Source organism: Tauraco erythrolophus, chromosome 15 (assembly GCF_009769465.1).
Source record: "Tauraco erythrolophus isolate bTauEry1 chromosome 15, bTauEry1.pri, whole genome shotgun sequence".
Taxonomy (NCBI): Eukaryota; Metazoa; Chordata; class Aves; order Musophagiformes; family Musophagidae; genus Tauraco; species Tauraco erythrolophus.
The window spans coordinates 11127829-11153251 of record NC_141479.1 but is presented as its reverse complement, the minus strand read 5'-3'; the positions used below and the strand labels follow the sequence as shown (position 1 = coordinate 11153251).

The window sequence follows — 25423 nt, the reverse complement described above, 5'->3', positions numbered from 1 at the left end:
CTTTATGGTTTTTCATTGAGTTTTTTGATAGCAGACAAAATATAAACGGTATTAACTGCATGAACAAATATTATCCCTTTGGTTTCATGTGTCCAATACTGAACTAGAATGGATCTTTTCCCTGAAATGTGAAAGTTCTACTGTGTGAAATAACTTCTGTGGGTTTGTAACTAGATTTAAAAAAACCACCGTATTTTAAGTGCACATTATCTTGCAACATGGCTAATGGCATATAAATGATTCATCCAAATGACAGTAGACTTACAAACACCAAAGAGACTAAGTCTTGGAAGGCCAAAACTAAAGTTCAGGCTGAACTTCTGGAGGATAAAAGACATGAAACATGCCTTTAACCTGTACTTGCTGCTCTTCAAAAGAAATATTTTTTTATAAACTCATTCTCTTAAAGTTATTTTGGTGCTTATTTCTGTTTTCTAAATTTAAGTCCAATTGTCTGTAGAGGTGCGTATGAAGTTTGTATCTGCCTGAGCAGTATAATTTAAGCTGTTGAAATTTGTTAAATCTTGTGATTGGATCCTTGAACCTGAAGTTCACATTATAGTTTTATTTAACCTATTGTATCTCAATGTATTGACAGACAAATAAACACCTAAATGTAGAATATTGTCAAATGTGTAGTATTTTAACTCTGTTATTTAATTTGTTTTCAGGAGTTCTGACAACTGTTCAGGTGTTTGATCGAGAAAAACAGAGGGAATATCCTATCACTGTGACAGCAACAGACCAGGCAGCGGAACCACTCATTGGAATATGTCAGATAAATATTATCATCCTGGACCAAAATGACAATGATCCCAGATTTGAAAACACCCACTATGAATGTAATTGAGAGTCATTGGATAGAGTTTCGGTGCCTTGAGTGTGAGCGTACCTGATGTCTAAGATTTTTGGGTTTTGTCTTTCTTGGCAGTAGATCTTGTGACCAACTAGGTGATTGCAGCCCGAGACGCACTTACCTTAATTATTAGCAGAATTGTTATTCTGTATACATTCTGTATTGTTTGTTGTTTTACCTTTCCTTCTGGGTTCTTCAAAAAACCCTTTTTGTTTATGGATAAACACCTAGAGGCAGGTATGCTATTAATAAAAAAGTGAAGACTGATAATTCTCTGTTAGTTATACTATGCAAATCCTAGAAAGTAGTTTCTGACAATGTGTCCTTTTTTTCTGGTTTTATGCAATAAATTAAAATTCCATTTATGTGTATTTTGTACAGAGCAATTAGTCCCTTAGTAAAAATACAAGACAAAAAAAAAAAAAGTAGTATGTTATGAGAAGTAAGAATTCCAGGTTATGAATGTGATAATATGAAATTCAAATGTGATCCATAGCTCTGGAGTGATAGGAGCTCTTTAAAATAGTCATTTTGATTTTTATGGCCATTGTTCCAAGGAAGATAAAGTTATAGCTTCCATAAATTATTACTTTAGTATTTCTTAATTTCTTAGTAAGATATTCATGATACTTTAGTGAATTAATCATCAGTTTGAAATACCCTTTTCTTACATTAGATTTCCTAAGAGAGGACACAAGAGTTGGGACCAGCTTTCTTCGTGTTACAGCCCATGATGATGACTACAGCTCAAATGCTTCCATTACATATTCGATAGCAAATGAAGAACCAAATTATTTACAAATTAATCCTACTACAGGCTGGGTGTTTGTGAACCAACCCATATCTCAGGTATGGCAACTTGCTTTCCTTTTTAAGCTGGCTATCTCAGTGTATCATAGGAGTGACTGAGGTCATGAATTTTTCCTTTACCTCCATGTTACCCCTTCATGTTAGAGGATCAATACGTCATGTTTAAATTAAACATGAGTCTAAGGCTTTTAGCTGATGTGTTCATTGGCTGTGAATTGCATATAAGCAAGTCCTGCTTTCAGTTGGAAAGCTGACAGCACTCCCTCTGAGAACTTGTTCTTCCCATTTCATTAGCTTTGGCATACTAGTATCAAGGACTGGAGGGCTGAGACTGTAAGCAGGGGAGGAAGAACCCAGGTGTAGGACTTCACTATGTTAACAGGCAATGAGTTAAAATGCAAACCTGAATGTGAAGGAGTGTGAAATTTTGCTTCTGATGCAGATTCCCATCTTGATGCATGTTAGTCGTGGTGGACTAAGCATAGCTATCCCTCAGAAGAGTGAAAGCATAATGAACAAAATTGTTGCATGTAGTTACGTAAAATTTACCAATTGCAGCCATTTCTAGTTACCTACATAAGCAGTTTGGTATTTTCAAAGTTGTAAACTAATTTGTGTTGAAACAACAGTATTATTTTTAAAGATGTCAGTCTTTAAATACTCAATAGAAATTTAACTTCTAAGTAAGTGACACAGAAAACTTTGGTGAAGGTGTATCCTTTTAAGATATTTTCTTTATTGAATCTAAGAACACTACAGACCTAATAACAAAACCTGCTGATAGATAAGCTTAAGAACTCTAGAACTCTGTGAAGTGAGGGTTTTTTGGTTTTGTTTTAAACTGTTTGCAATTTGCTAGGGTTTATTAAGACAAATAGCAACATTTTCCAACAGTCTTAATTAAAGCAAATAGCAGAATTTTCAGCAACCTTGAACCTACTTCATGTTCTGAGCTCAGTATTCTGCAGTTGTGGATGTTTTTCTTCTGTGCAGGTTTTTTAAAGTGTGCCTTCAATTTTAAGTATTCATTTATTTTTGGGGGGATAAAACCCCACACCTCTTTAGTGTCCTGATCAAAACCCTCAGTAATGAAACCTTTTTTAATGTTCAGAGATCATCTATAATTCGAGAGATTATTGCTACAGATGGTGGTAACAGGAGCAGTAAAATTAAACTTGTGGTAACTATTACCAGTGCAAAAAACCAGCCTCCACAGTGGGAAAGAGACAGCTATGAAGTTGTTATTCCAGAGAACACTACACGAGATGCATCAATTTTGGTAAGGTTGGGACAGACTTGTTTGTCTTCCTATATCTCTAAAGCTATAGAGTAACTATACATTGCTTATTTGCTTAAATATAGTGAGCTGTTGTAACAATTTTGTGTATTGTAGGGACCAGTGATCTGCTATCAATTTTCTTTCAGAAATGCTAACAGTAACCAGCATTTTTGCTCTAATTTACGTGTGCAACCACTATTTAATTTCCTTCCCATTTGGACAACACTATAGGTGTTCCAGTGTTTTGAATGCTTCTGTGTTACCTGAGGTGATTGTTGGGCTTAGAATTGTTCATTTTGATTGCTCGGAATGAGTAATAGCAACAGCTTTATGAAGTAACTCCAAAATACGTCTGTTTAGGATAAAAGCATGAGTATCCAAACATGTAATGACTGGTAACCCTTGGCCACAGCTGTTTGCAGTGTGGAGATGTATCAGGCAGGGTTAAGATTTGGTATCAGAAAATACTTGTCCTGATGTTTTCAGTTGAGAGTTGAAGAGCTGGGAGAATCAATACACAAAAGCTTTTAGAAGTCTTGCTGTACTTACAAAAATGTTGGTTATGCAAACTTTTTGAACTGTGCAGACAATCAAAGCAACTTCTCCCCTCGGTGATCCCCGTGTGACTTACAACCTGGAAGAGGGACTTGTTCCGGAGGCCAACATGCCAGTTCGTTTCTACCTGACTCCAAACAGAGATGATGGTTCTGCTTCAATCCTGGTAGCTGAGCCACTAGATTATGAGACAACAAAGAGCTTTTTGCTGAGGGTTCGAGCACAGAATGTTGCTGCGGTTCCTCTGGCAGCCTTCACTACAGTCTATATTAATGTAACAGGTGTGTAAGCTGTTCAGTGATGCTATAGTATAATCATAGTACTTTTTTTTCTTTGAAGTTTTATAGTTTTCTCTTTATTTACTCTTTTTAATGTTTTAGATGTCAATGACAATGTCCCATTCTTCACTTCATCTATTTATGAAGCCTCGATAACAGAAGCAGCTGGTGTTGGAACATTTGTCGTTCAGGTGTCTGCCACCGACCTTGACCTTGGTCAGAATGGTGAGGTAAGCAAGTGGGGACATACATCTTCTGTGATGAAAAGTATGGAATAACTTCTGTATGAACAATAGCTAAATAGACTAGAAGTCTTCACCAAGAAAAGGGATGACTAATAGGGAAACATGAGATAAAATAAAGTAGTTAATTAGATGTTTCTCTGTCTTGCCATTTGAAAAAAGCAAGTGAAACTAGTAGGTGTGAGACAGAAAACAAAGAAGAAATATTTATACAACCTGTAGTTCAGGTGAAAAACTTGCTATAGAATTCCCTGGTTTGGAAAGGTCTACATAAATGTGATTAGATAAACTAATGGAAGAAAAAATGTGTTATATGCTTCTGTGAGCTGTGACTCATTGGGGCTACTGAAAACTGCATGCTTACATAATATGCCAAATTAACACCAAAAGTGGAGGTATTCGTGCCTGATTCTAAAAATGGAAAGCAGACATATCCTTAGAACAAGAATGCAAGCTGAAGTCAGGTGCACCAAAACATGTATCTAATAGAGACTAGAACATGGTCCGTGATACTGAGCAAGTTTGAATTCAGCTCACCTGGATTCAGCTCACCTGTGGGTATTATATTAGTACCAGGGTCTTCAGCTGAGTTTGAGTGCTCTTGCACAAGCAGTGTGCAAACGTGAACTAATGAACTCAGGAACTGATTAGACTGGACAAATTTATTTCCATTTACAGATTGGCAGTCAACATGCAAGGAAGTTAATTGACTTTAAACTAGATTACTCAAACTGGCATTTTTTCCAAGCTTTCTTGGCCCTGATTGAGTTCTCAAACACAAGACGACTTCTTCTTCCTCTGCACTTATTTAGTTGTGAACTATGCAACAAAAGGAATGTATAGATTAACAATTTCTCTTTAATCCTGTAGATAACTTATTCCCTGTTACATGACAGTGGCAGAGACTACACATGTTTTCACTTGGACTCACGGACAGGCTCAATATACACTGCCTCGGTGTTTGACAGAGAGAAGAAGGGATCCTATCTTCTGGAAGTCAAGTCAGTAGATGGCTCTGAATCAGCTCGACCTGGAAAACATGGGAAGCCAAACTCTGGTAAGAGAGATGTCTGTGACAAGCATGATTTTGCCTGGATTGGTCTATGAAAACAGAAGCTCTGAAATGCAAGATTAAATGCTAATTTCCTTTTTTTCAAGTGTGCTTGTGAAAGAGTGTCCATTCTTTTGGTTTTGGGTTTGGCTTTTTTTGCTGTTTTTCTGTGCAACAGTTGTGTCAGAGCAAGAAGAGATATTTTACAGGATGATTGGGCAAGTATTTTATTCTGAAAGTAAAAGAAAAGTAGGGCTTCATAGTTAGATTTTAGAGAATATTTCCTAGCTGAGCAAAGACGTACCCGTTATCCATAGGATGCAGATATTTGGGTAGCAGAGGTGTTTCTCAAAGCACACTGCGTGTGATACTTACTGTATTCAGTCAAAAGTAATTATGAACTATGAAGCAGGAAACTTCAAGATAGAAAATCCCATTCTCGATTGATGGCTGTGCTTAAAGAAAGACTTAAAATTTGACTTTTGTGGCTTCAGGACAAAAAGTTATGACTAAAACCTTTACAATTGCCATATTAGACATTAATTATTCATATATTATCTGTTTAAACAAATTGAATGTGACATTCATTTAATATCCAAGTGCTTTTGAGTAATGTTGGTATATATATTGTCCCCAACCCTAAGGGTTTGTTTCTGTATTGTCTGCGTATTCGTCTTCATTTAACGTGCAGCTAGACAGTTTAAGGAATTGTAGCTGACAGAAGTGGCACAGCCGAGTATTTTAATCTCTTGTTTCTTGTCTCTCTAGACACGGCCTACGTGCACGTTTTTATCAGCGATGTGAATGATAACAAGCCTGTCTTCACTCAAAGTGTCTATGAAGTACATGTGGATGAAGACCAGGATGTGGGATCGACTGTCATTACAGTCAGCGCTAATGATGAAGATGAAGGTAAAGTATTGGAATTCCCCATAGCTGCATCTAAAATATTAATGAGTTAATTTCAGCACACCAAGACGTATTTAGTGGTGTTAGAAAGGAAAGTGTCTTTTTGTCTCTAGATTTTAAAACTTCTTTAAGTGTGAACTGATCAGACATGAACATTAGTTCATAATGGAGCTGTGAGGCATAAGTCAAATAACTCTTATTTCAGGAGGCAATGCATTAATGTGGGATGATGGGCTATAATTTCTGTGCCAGCAAATACAAATTTATTATAGATCATATCATTTTCTTATAAATGGGCGCCAGTAAAAATGTCCTGGTTAACTAGAATGAATCAGACTAGATTTCAGTGAGATTAATTTGCTTTCTCTATGGACAATGTAGTTGTATTGTTCTTTATTTTTTTAGTACACATCCTCGTATTTGAAACTAGACTTCCTAAACGCATATGATGAGTCATAGCTATATTGCTTTATCTGCAAATCAGTCAGGAATTCAACCATGTCGTGTAAAAATAAGTATGTAACCAGTGCTCGTAAATGAGAGAGAGAATGGTACAGACTTCCATCTTTTAGCCATGGTGCGCTACTAGTTTGTCTTTGTTGTATGGCGAAACCATAGGGTTTTTTTTTGTTGCACAAGTCCCACGGGACTGTTCTGTCAGCTTGCCTGTGACATGCAAGTACATCCTGGCTGCATTCCTCACCCACTCAAGGAGGTTGAGGGAAATGTGGCTAAGTTGTACTGGAGAAGGATTTACCTATTCAAGAAACTTTTAGTTTATTACTTAGACTGCCTGTAAATCTACTCCATTGGATCAGGAGCCCTGATGTGATAAATATACAGCACTTTATTTCTATCCTTTTAATAAAGTAAATGATTAAAATGTAGCTATGAAAGAAGAGAAGAATGGTAATGTGAAGGTAGAGCTTGCAGAAAGGCTAAAAGTCTTTACTTGATCTAAAACCATTGGGAAATTGGTGCTGCATCTGAAATTTCGAGAAGTTCTGTTAGGACTGTTTCCTCTGGCCTGATACATGATTATCCTGTTTGTTGGTAAAGCCTTTGCATAAATGAATATGAGTGCAGAATGATTCTACAGTATGAAGTATTTTACGGTAACTCGTTCTTACCTGCTGGGTGTTAGCAAGTAAGAATTTGTCTTTTTGGTCCCATAGCCTTGGCCAGTCATGTTGATCCTTCAGTGAATTCATGGGATCATAAATAAAAGGAGAATTAATACTTCATTGCAAAGACACATTTTATAATTAGACACAAATTACAATTGTACATACCAGTACAATTGGAATCTGACAAGATTACTTATGATCTTGTAAAATAAGTAATCTGACATAGCTGCAATTTTTAAAAGACTACAGAATTATAATACCAAAAATCAGTTAGCATATGATTTGTTCTTCATCTTAACATCCCATGTTTTTAATCTACTTCAAGAAATGTGTGTTTTCTGACACTGTTGGTAATTGACAGGAACAAATGCTAAATTACGATATCAGATCACAGCTGGGAACACAGGAGGAGTACTCGATGTAGAACCAGAAACAGGAGCCATTTTTATTGCCCAGCCACTGGATTATGAAGAAACAAAAATGTATGAGATTCACTTGTTGGCCTCTGATGGGAAATGGGAAGATTATGCGGTTATCATCATCAATGTCATGAATAAAAATGATGAGACTCCAGTTTTCTCTATCAATGAATACTATGGAAGTATAATTGAGGAACTGGATGGGTTACCAGTCTTTGTACTTCAGGTAGTGTATGCAGTTTGAGAGATTGTAATATTTCAGTGAAAGCACAGATTACTCTGGTACAATTAAGTTAATAATAATCCAGCACAGATGTATTAATGAAATTTAGTTTTACTGATATTTTTTTTGTCAATGGAAGAAGAGAAATGGACTTTTGTGGAAAAATAATTAGAAAGATAGTAAGCAGATAAGCAGAATAGATAATTTGTGATCCTAAAAAGCAAATCATTATTACTTTCAAGTAGCTATCAGAACAACATAGTTAAATTCCCTCTACAAATATGAAAAAAATAATATGATTTTAGTATTAGAATATCTACATTGTTATTGTAGTGCAAAGCATGTTTATCTACTCTGAGTTGTCCCTCAGTCACCTCTCATTCGCCATGCATCGGGCATGCACATATTAATAGCATGTCATATACTTTTGCTTGGACTCCTTTAGACTGCAGCAGCATATATAGGATATATATAGGATATAATGCAATCATTGCCTATTTTATAATTCATTGTCTTTGTTTCCAAACTTTTGTAGGTTATGGCAAGTGATCCTGATAGTAATGTGGATGAAGGAGATTTGAGATACTCGTTGCATGGGTATGGTGCAGCTGATATTTTCACAATAGACGAGAAAGTAGGCAGCATTTACTCACACAAGATGCTGGATCGGGAAGAGAGAGCGCTCTGGAGATTTGTTGTATTGGCTACTGATGAAGGTGGAGAAGGACTTACGGGATTTGCTGATGTAATTATCAATGTGTGGGATATAAATGACAATGCACCCATGTTCACATGCATGCCTGATGATTGCAACGGGAGCGTCTTTGAAAATTCTCCTGCAGACACGTTAGTCATGGAAATGGGTGCAGTTGATCGTGATGATCCAAATGTGGGTCTTAATGCTGTCCTGACGTACAGGATAACAGAGAATGTGAAAAATGAGTTTGGTACTGACATGTTTAATATCAATCCCAATACTGGTACAATCCGTGTAGAGGGGGGAATGCTAGACAGAGAAAGGACTGACAAGTATTTTCTTACTGTTGAAGCAAGAGATGGGGGAGGGCTAACAGGAACTGGCACTGCCACTATCTGGATTGCAGATGTCAATGATCATGTACCTAAATTCACAAAAAAGATGTGGCAGGCAACAATTCCTGAAAACAGTGCCATCGACTCAGAAGTTCTGCAAGTGTGTGCTATAGATGCAGATGTTGGAGAAAACGCTGACTTAATATTCAGTATCATCGGGGGAGACCCAGATCAGAAGTTTTATATTGAGAACGGCAAAGAATGGCAATGTGGCACTATTCGACTGAAAAAAAAATTGGATTTTGAGAATGCAAATGAAAGACAATTTAATCTTACTATTACAGTGGAAGATCATGATTTTTCTAGTATTGCAGCGTGCCTGATTGAAGTTGAAGACTTTAATGACCACAGCCCAGTTTTCCTTTCTCAGTTTATTCAGACAAGCCCTTTCTTTGAAAATATGCCTATAGGTACTACAGTAACCACAGTGAGAGCTACAGACAAGGATTCTGGTTTGAATGGGAACATTATATATTCTATAAAGTCAGATTCAGATCCTATGAGACAGTTTGCAGTTGACCAACATGGTCATGTGATTGTGACAAGTACACTAGATCGTGAAGTCCTTCAAAAATACAGTTTAATTGTACAAGCTTCAGATCAAGGGACACCTGCCCGCACTGGAAGCATTACGGTTTTGATTAACTTGCTTGATGTTAATGACAATGCACCAAGGTTTGAGGCACCATATATGCCTGTAGTTTGGGAAAATATGTTGAGGCCTGAAATAGTGTTCATGAACCATACATCAAAATTGCTTCATGCATTTGATCTGGACAGTGAGGAAAATGGGCCACCCTTTACATTTTCATTGCCACCAGATTATCAGAATTCTTTGGATTTTTCTCTTACCGACAACAGAAATAACACAGCAACTGTAACTGCTCTGAGGTCCTTTGACAGAGAAAAGCAGAAGGTGTTTTATCTGCCAATAGTTATAATAGATAATGGGATTCCAGCTATGAGCTCTACAAACACACTAACTATAACAATTGGTGATGAAAATGACAACTGCCATGAATCTGGCCATAAGGAAATCTATCTGTACAGTTACAAAGGTAAGTGCTATCTGGATGTCATATCAGATTCATGAATATACCACAGTTTTACACCTAATTCTGTCTTGCAGTTCTTAATTGTTCTTAATTAATTCTTGATGATGTTTTATTTTTTTTTGGTCTGAGGATTTTATATCGAGTTGCATTTATGTATCATTCTGTTGTTGTTTTGTGTTGTTTTCAGCTTTTCTTCTTTCATGCGACACCCATAGTGTACTCACCTTTCCAGAACTGGCAGAAATCATACGACAGGCTATGCAATATTTTAAGAATCTTGGATCATAACCATCACCAAATTGAGCAGGAATCTGAAAATAGTAAATGCAGTAATGAATGCAGCAGAATATAAAGTGCACTGAAAAGCAAAAATTAAATGCAGGTTTATTATAATTTATCTCAACAGGAAAATGGTCAACAACAGTGCTTGGGGAAGTGTTTGCACCAGATCAAGATGACTGGGACAATAAAACATTTCTCTTTGAAGGAAAACTGCTCAAGTGAGGATTGTATTTGTGTCAAAATGAGTAATATTTATGCTTCTGGAATTATTTTACTCACTGTGCATTTCTCTGTGTTGAGGGTGTGCATAAAGCCAGGGTTACTGAGTGTATTAAGAAATGCACCTTCTGAGTGCTCTTTTTCTTTTTTACTTGGGTAACTAGCTATTGAGGAATTAATGGATGAAATATTTTTTCCAAGAGAATGCAGGATCACACCATGATGTTGATTTTTAGTCAGATGTCATCATTAGTTTATTAAAAAAAGTGCATTCTGTAAGATACAATTTAAACATAGGTGGAGTTTTTAATGCTTGACCTTAAATGTTAGAGTTGGTGGAATACAAATCCCAGATTTAAAAGGGCAGAATGGAATCAGTTCATCAAAAGCGGCAGGAAATTTGGTGGTCTCTAAGATTGTTTGCTAATTCGCATGTGTTTTGATCCTATAACCTTCACAGTAACGTTTAAGGCCTTCTGAATTGTGTTAATGAATAAACCAAGTTCTCAATTTTGGTTTATGTCTAGGTATTTCAGATTAAATCAGAGGACTGGTTCTTTGATGATGGTGGATAACACTCCTCAAGGAATATACAACTTGAAAATCAGAGTTTCTGATGGAGTTTGTCCTGATATTGTATCTACAGTACAAATCCATGTCAAAGAGCTGGAAAGTGAAGCCATTCTAAACTCAGCCACTGTGCGTCTATCAGGTTAGTTTTGTTTGCTGAAAAGAGTTTAGATCAGCTGCTTCTATATCTGAATAATTATGTGATGTAGGTGTTATTATATCAACACTTGATTTACTTATAGCTGTAGAGCACTTTCTGGTATGTTTCCATATTGTTAAATATGAAGAAGAATCACAAAATTAACCTGTGGTCTCCCACTCTTTCATGTTTGTCTGTTTTTGAATCTCAAACCCAGATGCCACAGCAGAGCAGTTCATAAGGAGAGATGAACACGGCAAAACGAGACATGACAAGTTCAAGGAATTACTAGCAAAAATGTTACCAGCTAAGCTTAGTGATATCATTGTCTTCAGTGTGATGAACATTGATGGAAAAAAGACAGATGTAAGATTTGCAGTCCATGATGGCTTGGTGTATTACAGACCTGAGAAACTGCATGCTGTGATGGCAGCATTTAAAAATGAGGTATGTTCTCTAGGGTTATCATGGAGCTGTGTAATTCACCCATATACTGAGTTTGCAAAGTGTATGTCCCAGTCCTCAGTGGAAGAATATGCTAGATCTACAGATAAGGTTTCTTTGCTTCACTCAGGACAAAAACAGTTGTCAAGCAGGTGCTTAATTCATGCTTTCTCCTTTCTCCTTAGTTCCATACATACAATTATTATATGGTTGTACTAGCTTCTGGTTCAATAAATATAATAACTTTTTAGTTACAAAAAGATGGTTCTCCATTCTCATCATGGTACACTTGCCTGTGTTTTCTCCAGTCAGTGTTTCAGTGTAATCTCTCAGACTTTTGAATATGAAATCAGAAGAGTCCCTAGAAGCCAAAGTGATACTGTAGTACACAGAATGTCATGAAAATGACAGCTTTTTGGACGTTCCAGATGCTGATGGAAATACCCAAATCATGAGGTTGTGGTTAGGCACTTACAGTAGAGGCTTGATGCCACCCAGATGGAAATTCTAATGTATAAAGAGATGACAGTCCATAGAAAAAAATCCAACTGGAAGGAACATGCAGGTTAGAAGAATAGTTACAACAGATAAGTGAGATGGAGACGACCAATTTTGTGATTGTATTTAACTCACCAAAGGACAATTTTAAATACAAAGTAACACCCTTCCCCAGCTTTTTTATTGTTATAAGGGGAAAGTAGTTTTTGAAGGTAAGATGTTTTCTTCTCCTTCCCGATGTTCCCTAGCTGTCTTACTCTCTTACCAGATCTTGTGTGCCCTCTAACTCAGTTACCCAGACACAGCCTGTCTTGGCTCCACTCTGATTATCTGTAGTCCTCTAGATTTTGGTTTTGCTGAAGTCCTGCAGATGGTGCTGAACAAACACTAAAGCTGCTGCCTTGCACAAAGGCAAGATGCCACTGCTCGGCTTGTGACTTGCCCTGGACAAGGCACTGCTTCCTGATGTGTCATTTGTGGCTATGGGGACATATTTGAGTTTAATACATGGTGAATCTCGTGCAGGATTTTTCCTGAAGAGAAAACAGTGCTTTCTGTTTGTGTGAGTATGGTATGATCTGCCTGATTCTGGGAACCAGAGAATATCTTCATTTACCACTTGCCTACATCGTACTGTATCTTAAATGGTTGTGTGGATTATGAGACTCTTCAGAGTGACCAAGTAGGAAATATCAGAGACAGATAGTATTCATGAAGCATAATGACTGCTTCTTTCGCATATTTATTGAACTACTGCAACAATAATATAGAAAATTGCATGGATTTCAAATATTCTGTGCCATTGTATATGGCAGGTGAATTAATCAAAGTGGTAAACAAGGGAATTGCTTCACATATTTTAATGAAAAAATATGTGTGTGTTAATTATGTATTACCTTTCAATATTTAATGAATAGCTCTAGTGAGTAATCACCAATAGTTTACAGAAAACCAATCATAGCTGGAGAATTTCTCCAGTAGTTTTTGTACGTGTTTAACTATAAATATAGAAAATAAGTAATTAGCACTGGAGTTATTCATTGAATTGCTAAATAAAGAATATGTTTGCATTACCTCCTTGGTAACTATTTTTATTTAGCAGAAAAATAATCCATCCTATTACTGTAAAGGAGCCAAGATTGTTTATATAAGCTATGTTTTTCCATAACACTATTAAATAGCTGTCTAAATGTGCATTATGGACTCTCAACTAATGGTGATAGATGTGGGCAGCAGACACAAAACTGCATTGACAGAATGCATCATGTCCTTGTAAAGTGTGTTTTGTGCCTTTGGGGACATGTTTTTCAATACATGGTATGATATTTGAGATAAGCTGACAATTATAAAGGTCAAAGTTCTTACAGTGGTGAATTGAGATGATGGCACAAGTTAAAAAAAATGGAAGTGCTTTGGTATTTGTGTATTTGCTTTGGTCTTTTCAAAGCTTATTTTAAAAATATTTGTCTTACATTTTATCATTTGAAAAAATACCTATTAAATGTATAAATAAAGATCTCATGTTGCTAGTTTTACATTTGTATAGCTCAGTGAATACTACTGTGAGAGCAGTGAGATCTCTTGTATTCAGGTTTGGCCACTACATACGCGTCATTTTAATGTATTCGACCCACCAAATACAAATCAAATTCTGAAGCTTTATAGGCACCTGTGCAAAATCCCCAAACAAGTAGAAGGAAGAAATCTGTTGTGCCAGGGAGCAAAATTGGTGATTTAACTTGTTCGCAGTCCATCATGTTAATGATTAGGTTTTTAGGAGATACTGCTACTGTAAATTTTTTCAAGTTTTACCTGTATTTGCAAAATTTTGTTTGCCTGCATAGTCAGGGATGCTACTAACCAATACTCAAGCATCCTGTTAAATCTATGATGGCTTAGATTCTTCAGATATTAAGGAGTAAGTAAAAGCATTAATGAGGAAGAGACTAGTGATGTGTTACACTGTGTTTTCTCTTAGATCCAGTCAGCTTTACAATTGAGCATTTCACAGATCGATATAGATGAATGTAGGAGTGCAAACTGTAGTGAGGGGAACAGTTGTACAAACCACCTCACCGTGAGTGACATCCCTACAGTGATGGATACTGGAAGCGTGTCATTTGGCTCAGTAACAACCACCATCAATGCGGTCTGCACCTGTTCAGCTAGGGACCGAGTTCATCAGTCTTGTTCCTCCTACTCTCAAAGCCCTTGTCTCAATGGTGGGATGTGTATCGACACTTCGAATGGTTACAGGTAAGGAATCTTGTATTGCAGATTCTCTTACTTTTTTTTCCTTCTATTTTTAAAGTTTCGAGTGGAGCTTACAAGATACAGGTCTGAAAAAATCATAAACTTATTTCTGATTGAAGGAGAAACAAAAAACCCACAAGTGCACTGGAGCGTAAATCTAATGATAACAGCGTCTTCACTAACATCCCAGTCGTGGTGCTGTAGTCCTGAGAGCGGTGGAAATAGTGTGAAAACCCTGGGGAGAAAAACAGTGATATAATTAACATGTGTCATTTTGTAAGAGCACCGAATTCAGTATGGAGGAATGGGAAGTGTGCTCTGTTTTTTTTCTTTTTCTTTTCTAGAAAGAAAGTGTCAGTGTTAGCAGCAGGGATGTAGGGGGAGTGAAATGTAGTTTAGACAATGAGTAATAAGGAGTTTAGAAAACAATAGATAGGAAACTTGCTTGATTATAGCATCACCTGGCACGCACCAGTATTCCTTTAGTGAAATGATACTGATTTATTCCAGCTAGGAATTAATCTCCTTGAGTTTTCTCTGTAATCAATTGACTAATTGATGTTTAGTGTTCTCTGTTACTTATTTAGTGAAATAATTCATCATTCTCAAAAGCATGGCCTGAAAATACTTTTTTTGATGGAGATAGTATAGTGGATAGATATACTTTGTACTCTTAAAGTATTTTAATAATTGCCAAGCACCTCCGAGACTCTGCTAAAATCTCTATTGTTTCACTGCTATATTTTTACTGTGATATAAGTGCTGCATCTGTTGCATGTAAAACCAAAAATGTTAAACATTGGGGAATTTTGACTATTTTTTGTGTTCATGCTCTTTCAGATGTCTTTGTCCTGCTTCATTTCATGGACCAGACTGCCAGCAGACTAAGCACAGTTTCCATGGAAATGGTTATGCATGGTTTCGTCCCATCAGGCCTTGTTTTGAAAGCTCACTGTCTCTGGAGTTTATTACTGTGGTTCCAGATGGACTTTTACTATATAGCGGTCCTTTATCAAATCCAGAACCTGGAAGTACAGAAAATTTCATTGCAATAGGTACTTCTGCAAAAGTGTTGTGAAAAAATTAAATGTCTTTTGGGAATAAGTTGCCTGTGAACAATGTAGTAGTTAGAGGACAAATTCTGTCTTTTTTGTCTTACAAGATAATTTATTTTCTGGTTTGAAAATATTTTGAAATGGTTTCTAATAGATCTTTCTTCTTTGATGTCTATTTTTGTAGCCTGCACCTATGGCTTTAGGTCCATTGCAGAGTTGTAGAAATCAAGGGGAAAGCCAAATAGATTGATATATATATATAAAAAAATAATCCCCCTAGGAAAACTGTAGTACTATAAAGGAATTTAGGTACTTTGAAGATAGGTATTATATGATTAATACAGTCTCAGTTGCATGTCATTATTATCTATTTTCGTGAGAAAAGAAATCCACTTAAACTGCTTTCGGTCTTGGGGCATTTTTGCACTTTTTTTTAAACAGACAATGATTTGATGGATGAATCCAGCCCCAGCGCGTTGCTATAGGAAAATTTATACTCAAGTACAACTCATTGCTTTATGTTGACACATATTTAAAAGGTTAATGCTGGTTACTTTTTGTGGATTAATATACAAGATGCACAGTATGGTTGATATTTTATATTTTCCGAATTAACGGAAAGGTAATGTTGTTGGATATTGCTAATCATTTACTTCGTTTTTGCTTTGTTTTGCAGTTACTTGTAAATTTGAGTAGAAGATGGGAGAGAGTAAAACCTGCATATGTTACTGTTTTAGAGCATTATAAAATTATAGATTGCTTATCAGGAATTAGTTCCAATGTTTTGACAAAGAAGTGGCACAATCTAAAGTATAAAAATAAATACTATATTGAATGAGTATTTCTGCATAATAGCAGTCATAGAATAGAATTCTAGTTATTTCTGTAGTGAACCCCACTTTATGTGACTAGCAATAACTATTAAATCAGTACCTTCACTAACTGCTAAAGTATTCAAAATGGAAAGATTCTTGTAGCTGAATTTGATTTCTTTTTCATGTTGCATTAGAACTCTCCAGTGGTATTCCTGTGCTGAAGATGAGCCATGGCTCAGGTTTTGTGATGCTGCAGTTTCCAAGTCACCTGAACGTAGCAGACAAAAAGTGGCATCAACTAGAAGTCAGAGTGAAGGGTCAGGTCAGTTATTTGATTTTTTTTCCACATCAGGATATTTATATTTCAATAGCATTTGCCTGTGCATAAACAGGACAGTAGAAAAAAATGACTAGGTAATTATATGTATTATTCTAACTGCCCTTGTAGATTTGATGAGTAATTTGTCTTGTGGGAAGACAGGATTGTCAATTCCAAATTTATCTATGTTGTAATTCATGATCGATATCAGAGGCATCTTTTTCCTGTTTTTTAAGCTCTGCATGCGTGGAATGTGCATAAAGGCTTAGCTGTAATTTGCACATTCAGTGTACACATTTGGACACTGAAATCAATTACCTATGCACAAAAAGCAGATAATTATTTATTTGAAAATGTGGTTACAGTTTTCGTGAAAGTGTTTAAACTACTCAGACGCATAAATTAAGTGCCACCTTTGTTAAATGGTTCCATTTTGATTTGACTGTTCATTGCAAGATGTAAAACAGAGCAGGAAAAAAACCCCAGCCCTTTCTGCTTGATGGTATGCAAAAAGACAAAGATGAAAGTTCGATATAACTTGTTTATTGAATTTTAAAGAAATTCTTAATTCCTATGTTTTGGTGTAGGATGTTCGATTCACTTTGGATCGCTGCAGTGCAGCTGTTGTTTCAGAGATAGAAGGAGTAGGCAAATGGCTCTCCACTGAAGATCGTACAAATTGTGAAGTCTTTGGGTCTGTTCCACGAAGAGCAAGGTACATTTCTGGAGATTCACTGAAAGACAGTTTATTCTAAGGCCTTTGAATATTTTACCATTTACTTTACCATTTACAACTATGTACCATCCCTTAACCCCCGGATTTCTCTCACTTTATTTATCAAGTCACTGTAAGCCCATTCTTGAAAACCTCACAAAATTAGGCCAGTTGACTTTTTAATGGCAATAACTCTGGATCCTCAACCAGTCTTACCGTCTGGCTGGGCTCCTACTGACAACCTTTGGAGGATGTATTAAGGCAGACTAACGCATCAGGCTTTCCGGTTGATCCAAAGTTACTGCCTTTATTGCAGAGTCAGAGGAAGTGCACACATGTCCATACCTCATCTGTTCACTTCACAGCCTGGTGTACTTGTATAAACTGCTGATTAAAGTAGGCTGGTGTTGGTGTGCCCGATTGTGAGCTGCTGCATCTTATATTGAGACATACAGTCCACTTGTGTTTGCTTTCCAACAAAGTAATGCAGCCAAGGTGGGATAATGACTCTGGTGGTTTAAATTGCTTGTGCTGTTGGGTCAGCCCGGATTAAACGGGAGAAATGACCAGTATGTTGGAGGGCATAGCTTGGAATTAAAAATTATCTCATGAAACTGAAAATAAGACCTGGAAACACGCTGTATTTTTCAACTACAACAAAGTTGTACAAGTCCTGCATGTAGGCAGAAATAACCAGCCTCACAAATAGAGAGAAGGGAACAAATGCTAAGCACCAGTGAAAGATATGGATGGTAGTCGGGAAGTGAGGCAGTCAGCAATGCCACTTTAATGTCAGCACAGCAATGCCACAGTAGTACCTCAATACGTGCACATCTCTAAGACATGGAAAACAATCCTTCCACTCTGGTCAGCACTGTTGGGCCTCAGCTGCAGTCCTGGGTCCAGTTTTTACACCACAGTGCAGGATAAATGCGTATCAACAGGGTATAGTCCAGGGAAGAGCCATGACTGTAGTCAGCTTGCCTTGAGAATAAGACCTATCAAGAATGAAGGAATTGAGGTCACTTAGCTGAAAGAAAACTGAGGACAGATATGGTAAGTCTCAGTGTTATAGAAGAATGCTATGGAGAGGATTTAGACATTAGATCTCTTCTGTGCCAGGCCTTAAGTTACAGGGAGGAATATTCAGGTTATATTTTAGGGAAACCTTTGTACTGATAAAGATATTGGACTTGTGGAACAGATAGTCCCAGCAAGTATGCTGGTTAGCATTGGGATTAAGCCTCGTCAGCAGATGCATGGAGCCCTCCTAGTCATGAAAAGAGCACACTAAAAAGGGAAAAATGTAAGAACAAATGAAAAGAAAAAAATGGAGTTGATAACTGAGGGAAAAAGAAATTCTGTGAAGACTAAAATACGTGGAGTTCTTTGGCTCAGAGAGATGATTGGGATACATTGCAGAGCTTGGACGTGTGTACTGTATCTTTTAGACCACATTGACCCAACTTTTAGGTGTCTAGCCTTTATCACTCACAAACCAGTCTTTTTTGTAGTATTCCTACAGTACAGGATGAATGTGCACACACAGAAGTTCTTGAAGGAGAGTGCAGTGTCTAGAATATCACAGCTGTTCCTGACTTGAACACAGACATACCCAAATGGCAGTAGTTTAACTCCCAGTAGACTTCACTGTCATATTTAAAAAATAAATTGCCTTTTAAAATAAAGGGCTGGTTTCTGCCCTCTGACTGACTGTATTTAAGAGAAAGAAGATTGTAAAATAGTTGCATTCTTCTGTTATTTTGTAAAGCCTCTATTATTTGGAAATGCAGTGTAGATGTTTATTTATCTGCCTTATTATGTAATGCCTGTGTTTGAAGGTAAATTCATATCTATTTTTATTATTCATATGATTTTTAAAGGTATTTGGATGTGAACCATGTTCTACAGCTGGGTGGTGTAAGAGAATCTTTACCATATTCCTACCCACAGTTGGTACACAAACACTTTTCTGGTTGTTTGCGCAATTTCATCTTGGATACTCAGGTAAGAGAAGTGTAACATTTTGCTTTGGCAAAGGAGTAAACTTTATTAAATTTTGGGGAGTTTTGAATTATATCTGAAAATTTTGCTTCCATTAATCTATTCAGTGCCCATATGCGTCAGTTTAAATACAAGAAAATTCTGTATTTTTATGTCAAAATTAACTACCTTGAAAACTTCTTCCTCAATTACAAACAGATGTTATTTGTGAGCCAGAAACTGTGCCTTTGTTTATCTCCAACTTCATGCAGCTGTCTTCCAAGCTTCTTTGTGCATTCAGGGAACTTCTGAATGGCAATTGTATAACGATATATTTATGCCAGCTGTCTGCTTTGTTAGGAGATATTAGAGGTTTTTTGCTTTCGTAGTCGGTGGAGTTTATTCAAAGGCAAAATGTGATCTTGATAAGTTGAAATCTGAATGTCAAGAAGCAAACTTAGCATCTTAGGCAATGCAGATGAAGAACAGACTGTTACGTAGTATAGTTATTTCTGTTTAAGAATGAAGTACGGTTGTTTCTTAAATAATATTTCGGTGTCGTACAATTTTCTCTTGAAGGTATATGACCTTCAGTCTCCTGCAGAGTCCCTGAATAGCCTCCCTGGCTGCGCACTTACGGATGGGAGCTGTGAGACCATGGGGTCTTCTTCCTGTGGTATTCATGGGAGGTGTCTTGGAGACTGGGGCTCTTTTGCTTGTCATTGTTTGCCAGGTTACCATGGCTATCGATGTGATAAAGGTGAAGTCTGTTTTTCCGTTACATTATTGATAGGCTGGTAAATTTTACAATACAGAAAACTTAAAATGTTTGCAGGTAATGATTGCTGAGGTGGTTTCTCATGTTTACATTGTGTAAAGCCATGTTTCAGTATAGTTGCTTGCGATTTTTAACAATTTCTTTTCTAATTGCTTTTGAGAAATTACTTTCTCAGTATCAGATAATTTCTTTAGTCCTGAGGGTGTTTATGCAGTAACTGTATAATAGAGACTGCATGACAAAAGAATTGTGAAAAAATTATTCGTTTTCATCACAACGTTTTTGAATTTGCATCTGTTACACTTTCAGAAATATCTGATAACCTGAAACTTAAATGTGGGTGTGCCAGTACCACTTACTGTGCAGCATTAGAACTGTAGGACTGGAATTAGAAATTACTGCTCTGTTGGTGTCTGGAAGAGACTCTATTGGCTTAAGGGTTTGTGCTTTTGGTGTAGTAGGATCTTTTATTTAGCCCTCATGGAGCCAAAGTTTGGAGCAAAAAGACAACTATAAAATAGCAGGTTGTGAAAATTGTTGTGGTACATGATACTTTGTCTGCAGTCTCTTCTTTTGTCTTGGTCAGAGCTTCAGCTTTCCTGCTGTCAACCTATGTGAGCATTGTGAGGAAGAGCATTAGCAGCATCAAGTCAGGAGGGAGATCACCTCTTTACAGAGGAAGATAAAGTGGGAGAGTGACTGGGGAAGTTGTGGAAATAGATAAAGGGACATGCCCTGAAACACAAGTGATGTCTCAAGGATCCATGCTGTGCATTACAATTTTTTCTTTTACTTTCAACTCTTACTGTGAAAATAATGGAGACAATAATATTTCCTTCTCCTCACAAAATGGTTTAAAGGTCTTTATCCTGCCTTTTTAGTTGCCAAAGAATACACATTTGGGCCAGGAAGTCACATTCGCTATCAGCTTCCTGTCAGCGTGCCTGCCCGTAGGACGCTGTTTGAAGCCATGATTAGGACACGGCAGCCTGACAGTGTCATCACGAGCATGTTGTCCCGAAATAAGGATGAACACATCACCTTACAGGTGAGCAAGGCATTCCAGGCAGTAACAGCATAAAGTTAAATCAATGCCAGTGAATACTTAGCCTAGAGAAGTGTTAGCTTAAGAGCTGGAAATAGAACTGAAAACCTTATGCTAAGTACAAAAGCTTTGGAATTCGTTTTTATGGACACTTACAGATCTGATCCTTCACTTAACAACTGAACAACCGTTCACCGAACAACCAGGTATCCCATTGGATTTTAGAGGAATTTATTGCCAGTTACAGTGAAGTACAGCTTGCCATACAGCATAGGATGAGTAGTGTGTCTGTCCCGGTGTCCTATTCAGCCGTGGTCACGAGTGGCCAATTCTGCGTAGTTCAGACTGCCAGGAAAGGTGCCTGTAGCAGTTCTAACGATGTCAGACTCTCAAATGGCAACCTGTTCATTTTACACGTACCACTGAATGAGTCACTTCTTCAGCTAAGCTGGTTTGAGCTGTCAGTGTAGAAGGGATAGACCAGATTTTCAACCATTTGAAGAACCCCATAAATTCGTCTGAGAGAGAAGCAGGGTAGAATTACTTCGAGTGAATTACGTACTACTGTGAGTACACTGCTACCAGTATTTAGGTTGTCTAGTTCAGTAGCACCTGAAGTATCTTTATATTACACTGCAAGTGCAGTGTAAACATAGCCTAAATTTAAACAAATGCTTTAGGATTGTTGATTACCTATAAGTCTTAGTTCAAGTAATGCGACAGTTACAGGTCAATACAAAATGTCAGGTGATGACTTTTTTTTTTTTTTTCTTGCTACTTTGTTAATTATTCACAAGGTTGTTCAGGGATTCTTAGTGGTCTCATATAATCTGGGTGATGGAGACTATTCTGTAAGCCTTCCCTCCTACCACATTGATAATGGTGAATGGCATCATATCACACTGGAGAGAAATGAAAATGAATTTACTCTTCGCCTTTATGAAGGAGGTGGGAAGAGAGAAATTTTGAAAGCAGCAGGAGTATACAAAGAGATTGTGATTGATCCCAGCAGCTTGGTCCTTGGAAACACCTACCCATTCAATCAAAACAAGAGTTTTCAAGGTGAGGAATTCTTGATCTCACTGTCCAGAATATGGATGTGTAGAAATGAAAATTTATTGCTACTACATGGCCATATTGTGAGATGCTTTCTTGTTTGTGTAGAGCCCAAAGTAAACAGATTCTTGCATGACACTTTGCAAAAGGGACAGATAAACTGTTCTGACTAGGAAAAAGGTACAGCAAGGAGTTATGTGCAAATACTGTTAGCTACTGGACTTGGAACAAAGATGATGGTAACCTCTTCACACAACTGTATGTAGAGTATTTGTAACTGGAGATTCACCAGCTTCTCCCAGGTGCACTGTGGATGGCTAACTGCATTAGGTACACAGAACTGGTTCATTGCATTGTTCTGTCCGATCCATTCAGCAACTGTCCTTCCCTACCAGATACAACCATCCCTGCGCCTAAGGGAATATTCCCACTTCATACACGCGTTGCATAGCACGCAAGCAGCTCTGGTTTATTACCTTTATGCGCACTACTTTTGCATTATTGGATTTTACAGTCACTCCGTTGAAGTATTAACTAAAATTAGAAATGGTTTATTGAATTGGAGCTAACAATTTAAATTTTTAGCAACTGTGTGGGTGAAGTCATGATGTCTGTTAAAAAACAAATCAGTTTTCAGCCTGGAAATCGAATAGTTACACGAAGCAGAAGCGTAGAGAAATGTAAGGTTAAGATATCCATAACAGGTTTTTATTCTGTCCTCAGTCGGCAGCTCACCCTTCACTGAAAGCACAGTTACGTGGCACATCTTTTATATTCACAAAGACCATTACTTGGTTAAATGTGCCTGATATCTGTCTGTCACCTCTCCTTCCCGTGCCTTTCACCTCTTTAACCAGATTCGTTTGAAACAAAGTGGTAATGTTTTCACCAGGTAAAAGTATTTTAATGAGCAACACAAAAGTGCGAGGAGAAAATGTATATGCATTAAATAGAATAACAACTTACAACATAACTGTATCATAAATTATTTAGAAAAAGATTGTTTTCTATTGTTTCACCAGAAGTATTCCTGTAACTAAAGTTTATGCTGAGAACTATGGACTGTATTTTGAGTTTTTGTTTATGAGATTACAAGTATTTGTTTTTAAGTAAAGAGATTAAAAAGTCAAATGGTTACATGAAGATCATTTTAATTAGGACAAATAATGTACTGTTAAGCAACTGAAACTTTAAGAGATTTGAAGTTATAAAATGTACTTAATTCATCAAGGTATATGCTTTTATGCTGAGGCATCTCAAGCATATGAAATTAATGCCACACATCTTCGCTGCTAAATTTCTATCAGTTTCCCAAGGCTGTTCTACCATTATTTGTGGTTTGCTCTTCTATAAAGTTAAGCTGTAAACTACAATTAAAATCAATCAAACACAATTAGTACTGTTACACATTGAAGAATATAACAGATTTTCCACATATAACAGATTTTCCACAATATTTGGGCTTTTCTATTGAAAACATAGTGAAGACGTCTTGTGTCTTGACCACAAGCAGATAGGTGCCTGCAGCAGCACTTCGTTCTTGTGGAAAACACTGGGAATCTTGATCAAAACTTTAACAAATTCAGTCAAAAAACGGAGAGCAATGCTATGAAAGTTCAGGTATATTCAGTCCTAGATTTAAACTTTGGTAACCTGGGTCCTTTGTTAAGCATAAACTGCCAAATCTTACAGCTGCTTCAAATCATTCGTGCTGAATGGCTTTTAAAACAGTCTCTTTGTGCCTTGCTTCAGGTTGTATGAAGGATGTCAGATTTAATCACTACAGGATCCCTCTGGATACTCACGTGAAGGAGCTGGTGTCAGTATTAAGTGCCCAAGGCATCAAAGAAGGCTGTTCTTCAGAGGCTTGTAGGAATAACCCTTGTAACCAGGAATTTATTTGTATTGATTTGTGGATGATGCATGAATGCAGGTAATTGGTGGAAGTGAAAGCACAAAACCCTTCAGATTCAGGTGGGAAAGGGTGGATGCGGAAGAAGCGTGCAACTTGAAGGCTGCCACTGGCAATCTCATCAAATCAGTTGAACTGCAGTGAGACGCTAAGCTAGATGCCTGCATAGGCATCAGGTTACTCAGAGAATGCTGTCCTTTTAGGTACTACTCCTAGCTGATGTAAATCAGCAGATCTCGGCTGCCTGTCTTAATTGAAAATGTTTAAGGATGATCAGCAAACCCAGAATGTTTGTAAACCCTGAAAACCAGGAAAAGAGGGTAGGATAGCTCGAGTGGAGAACACTAGCACGGCTGGCTGTGTGGTGAAGCTCGTGCTGTGCGGTGCAGATGTGCTTTCTTTTGTTAGTGTCTGACTTCTTATACTGGCTTAGGCTGTGACCTGTTCCCTTACAGGCCACTCGGGCTGAATTAGAAGCACCACATCATTAAGCTCAGAGCTCTTCTGTGTGGCTGGGGCCGAGGTTAGACAACACTGGTTCAAGTTGTGCTGTGAAAAACATAGGCTTTAAGCGTTACTGGCTGCCACTGTCCACACAACAGATTTCTAGACATGTATTTTTTCTGGAAAATCACTGTGATGAAAACACAACATAGCACAGCTTGTCTTGCCAAGATAGAACAGCAGATCCTAAACCAGCTATTTTTGACATGAGTAATCTTGCAGAAGCCAATGGAGTTCTGAAAAGCCCCACATGAAAGGGTTTAAAGTTGTGGAGTTCATTGTTGTGTAGACACACAACAATATCTGCTTTAGAAAAGACTGTAATTATTATTATTCTAAGTAACTTTTAGTAGTTACTAAAAGTAACTATAATTATTCTAAGTAACTTTTAGTAGCTACTTCAGAAACTGTGTATGCAGTGTCATCAAAGACTGTTTTAAAGTCTTAAAGTTTTAAAGTCTTACTGTCTTCCATGCCTTCTTTTCTCAAAGTTTAATGCTTTCATTTTGCCTTCGTCTTTCAGTTGCCCTCCAGGACACATGATCATGGAGAATGCCACTGGTAGACAGTGTGTCTACACTGCATGTGCTAAAAGGCCCTGTAACTATGGTACCTGCGTCTCGCAGTCACCAACCAAGTTCCAGTGTCACTGCCCTGATGGCTATACCGGACGTAACTGTGAGATCACACTGGCGATCTTTCACAAGGATACAGGCCTGAGCTTTAGTTCCATGTTTGCCATCTGCATTTGCTTTTTGGCGCTGTTAGGTAGTTATGGCAACTACATCTTGTATTACCTTTGGTGAACTCATTTATCCATCTCGTCCTGAATAGTTGTCAGCTCATCTTCCTGCTGAAAGACTCCATTTCCTAATGGAGACTTGACTCTGCCTTCATTTCTTTGCTATGGTCTCGGCTCCATCAGTAACTTATTTTTCAT

The 25423-nt window shown here is 37.3% G+C and overlaps 1 protein-coding gene across 1 annotated transcript in view; it reads left to right on the top strand.

The window, feature by feature from the left end:
- The window catches only part of LOC104381715 (neural-cadherin), a 61886-nt gene that overhangs the window by 30365 nt on the left and 6098 nt on the right, over nt 1–25423 (top strand). Inside the window, exons 10-31 of the mRNA XM_086620990.1 lie at nt 672–842; nt 1533–1705; nt 2778–2945; nt 3532–3781; nt 3881–4008; nt 4891–5077; nt 5840–5983; nt 7469–7752; nt 8285–9899; nt 10303–10396; nt 10925–11109; nt 11324–11553; nt 14027–14304; nt 15142–15356; nt 16366–16493; nt 17078–17205; nt 19089–19212; nt 19768–19948; nt 20848–21014; nt 21809–22073; nt 23820–24000; nt 25007–25251. Of these exons, the coding sequence (XP_086477116.1) occupies nt 672–842; nt 1533–1705; nt 2778–2945; nt 3532–3781; nt 3881–4008; nt 4891–5077; nt 5840–5983; nt 7469–7752; nt 8285–9899; nt 10303–10396; nt 10925–11109; nt 11324–11553; nt 14027–14304; nt 15142–15356; nt 16366–16493; nt 17078–17205; nt 19089–19212; nt 19768–19948; nt 20848–21014; nt 21809–22073; nt 23820–24000; nt 25007–25251 (5541 nt within the window). The remainder of the gene's footprint in view (nt 1–671; nt 843–1532; nt 1706–2777; nt 2946–3531; nt 3782–3880; nt 4009–4890; nt 5078–5839; nt 5984–7468; nt 7753–8284; nt 9900–10302; nt 10397–10924; nt 11110–11323; nt 11554–14026; nt 14305–15141; nt 15357–16365; nt 16494–17077; nt 17206–19088; nt 19213–19767; nt 19949–20847; nt 21015–21808; nt 22074–23819; nt 24001–25006; nt 25252–25423) is intronic.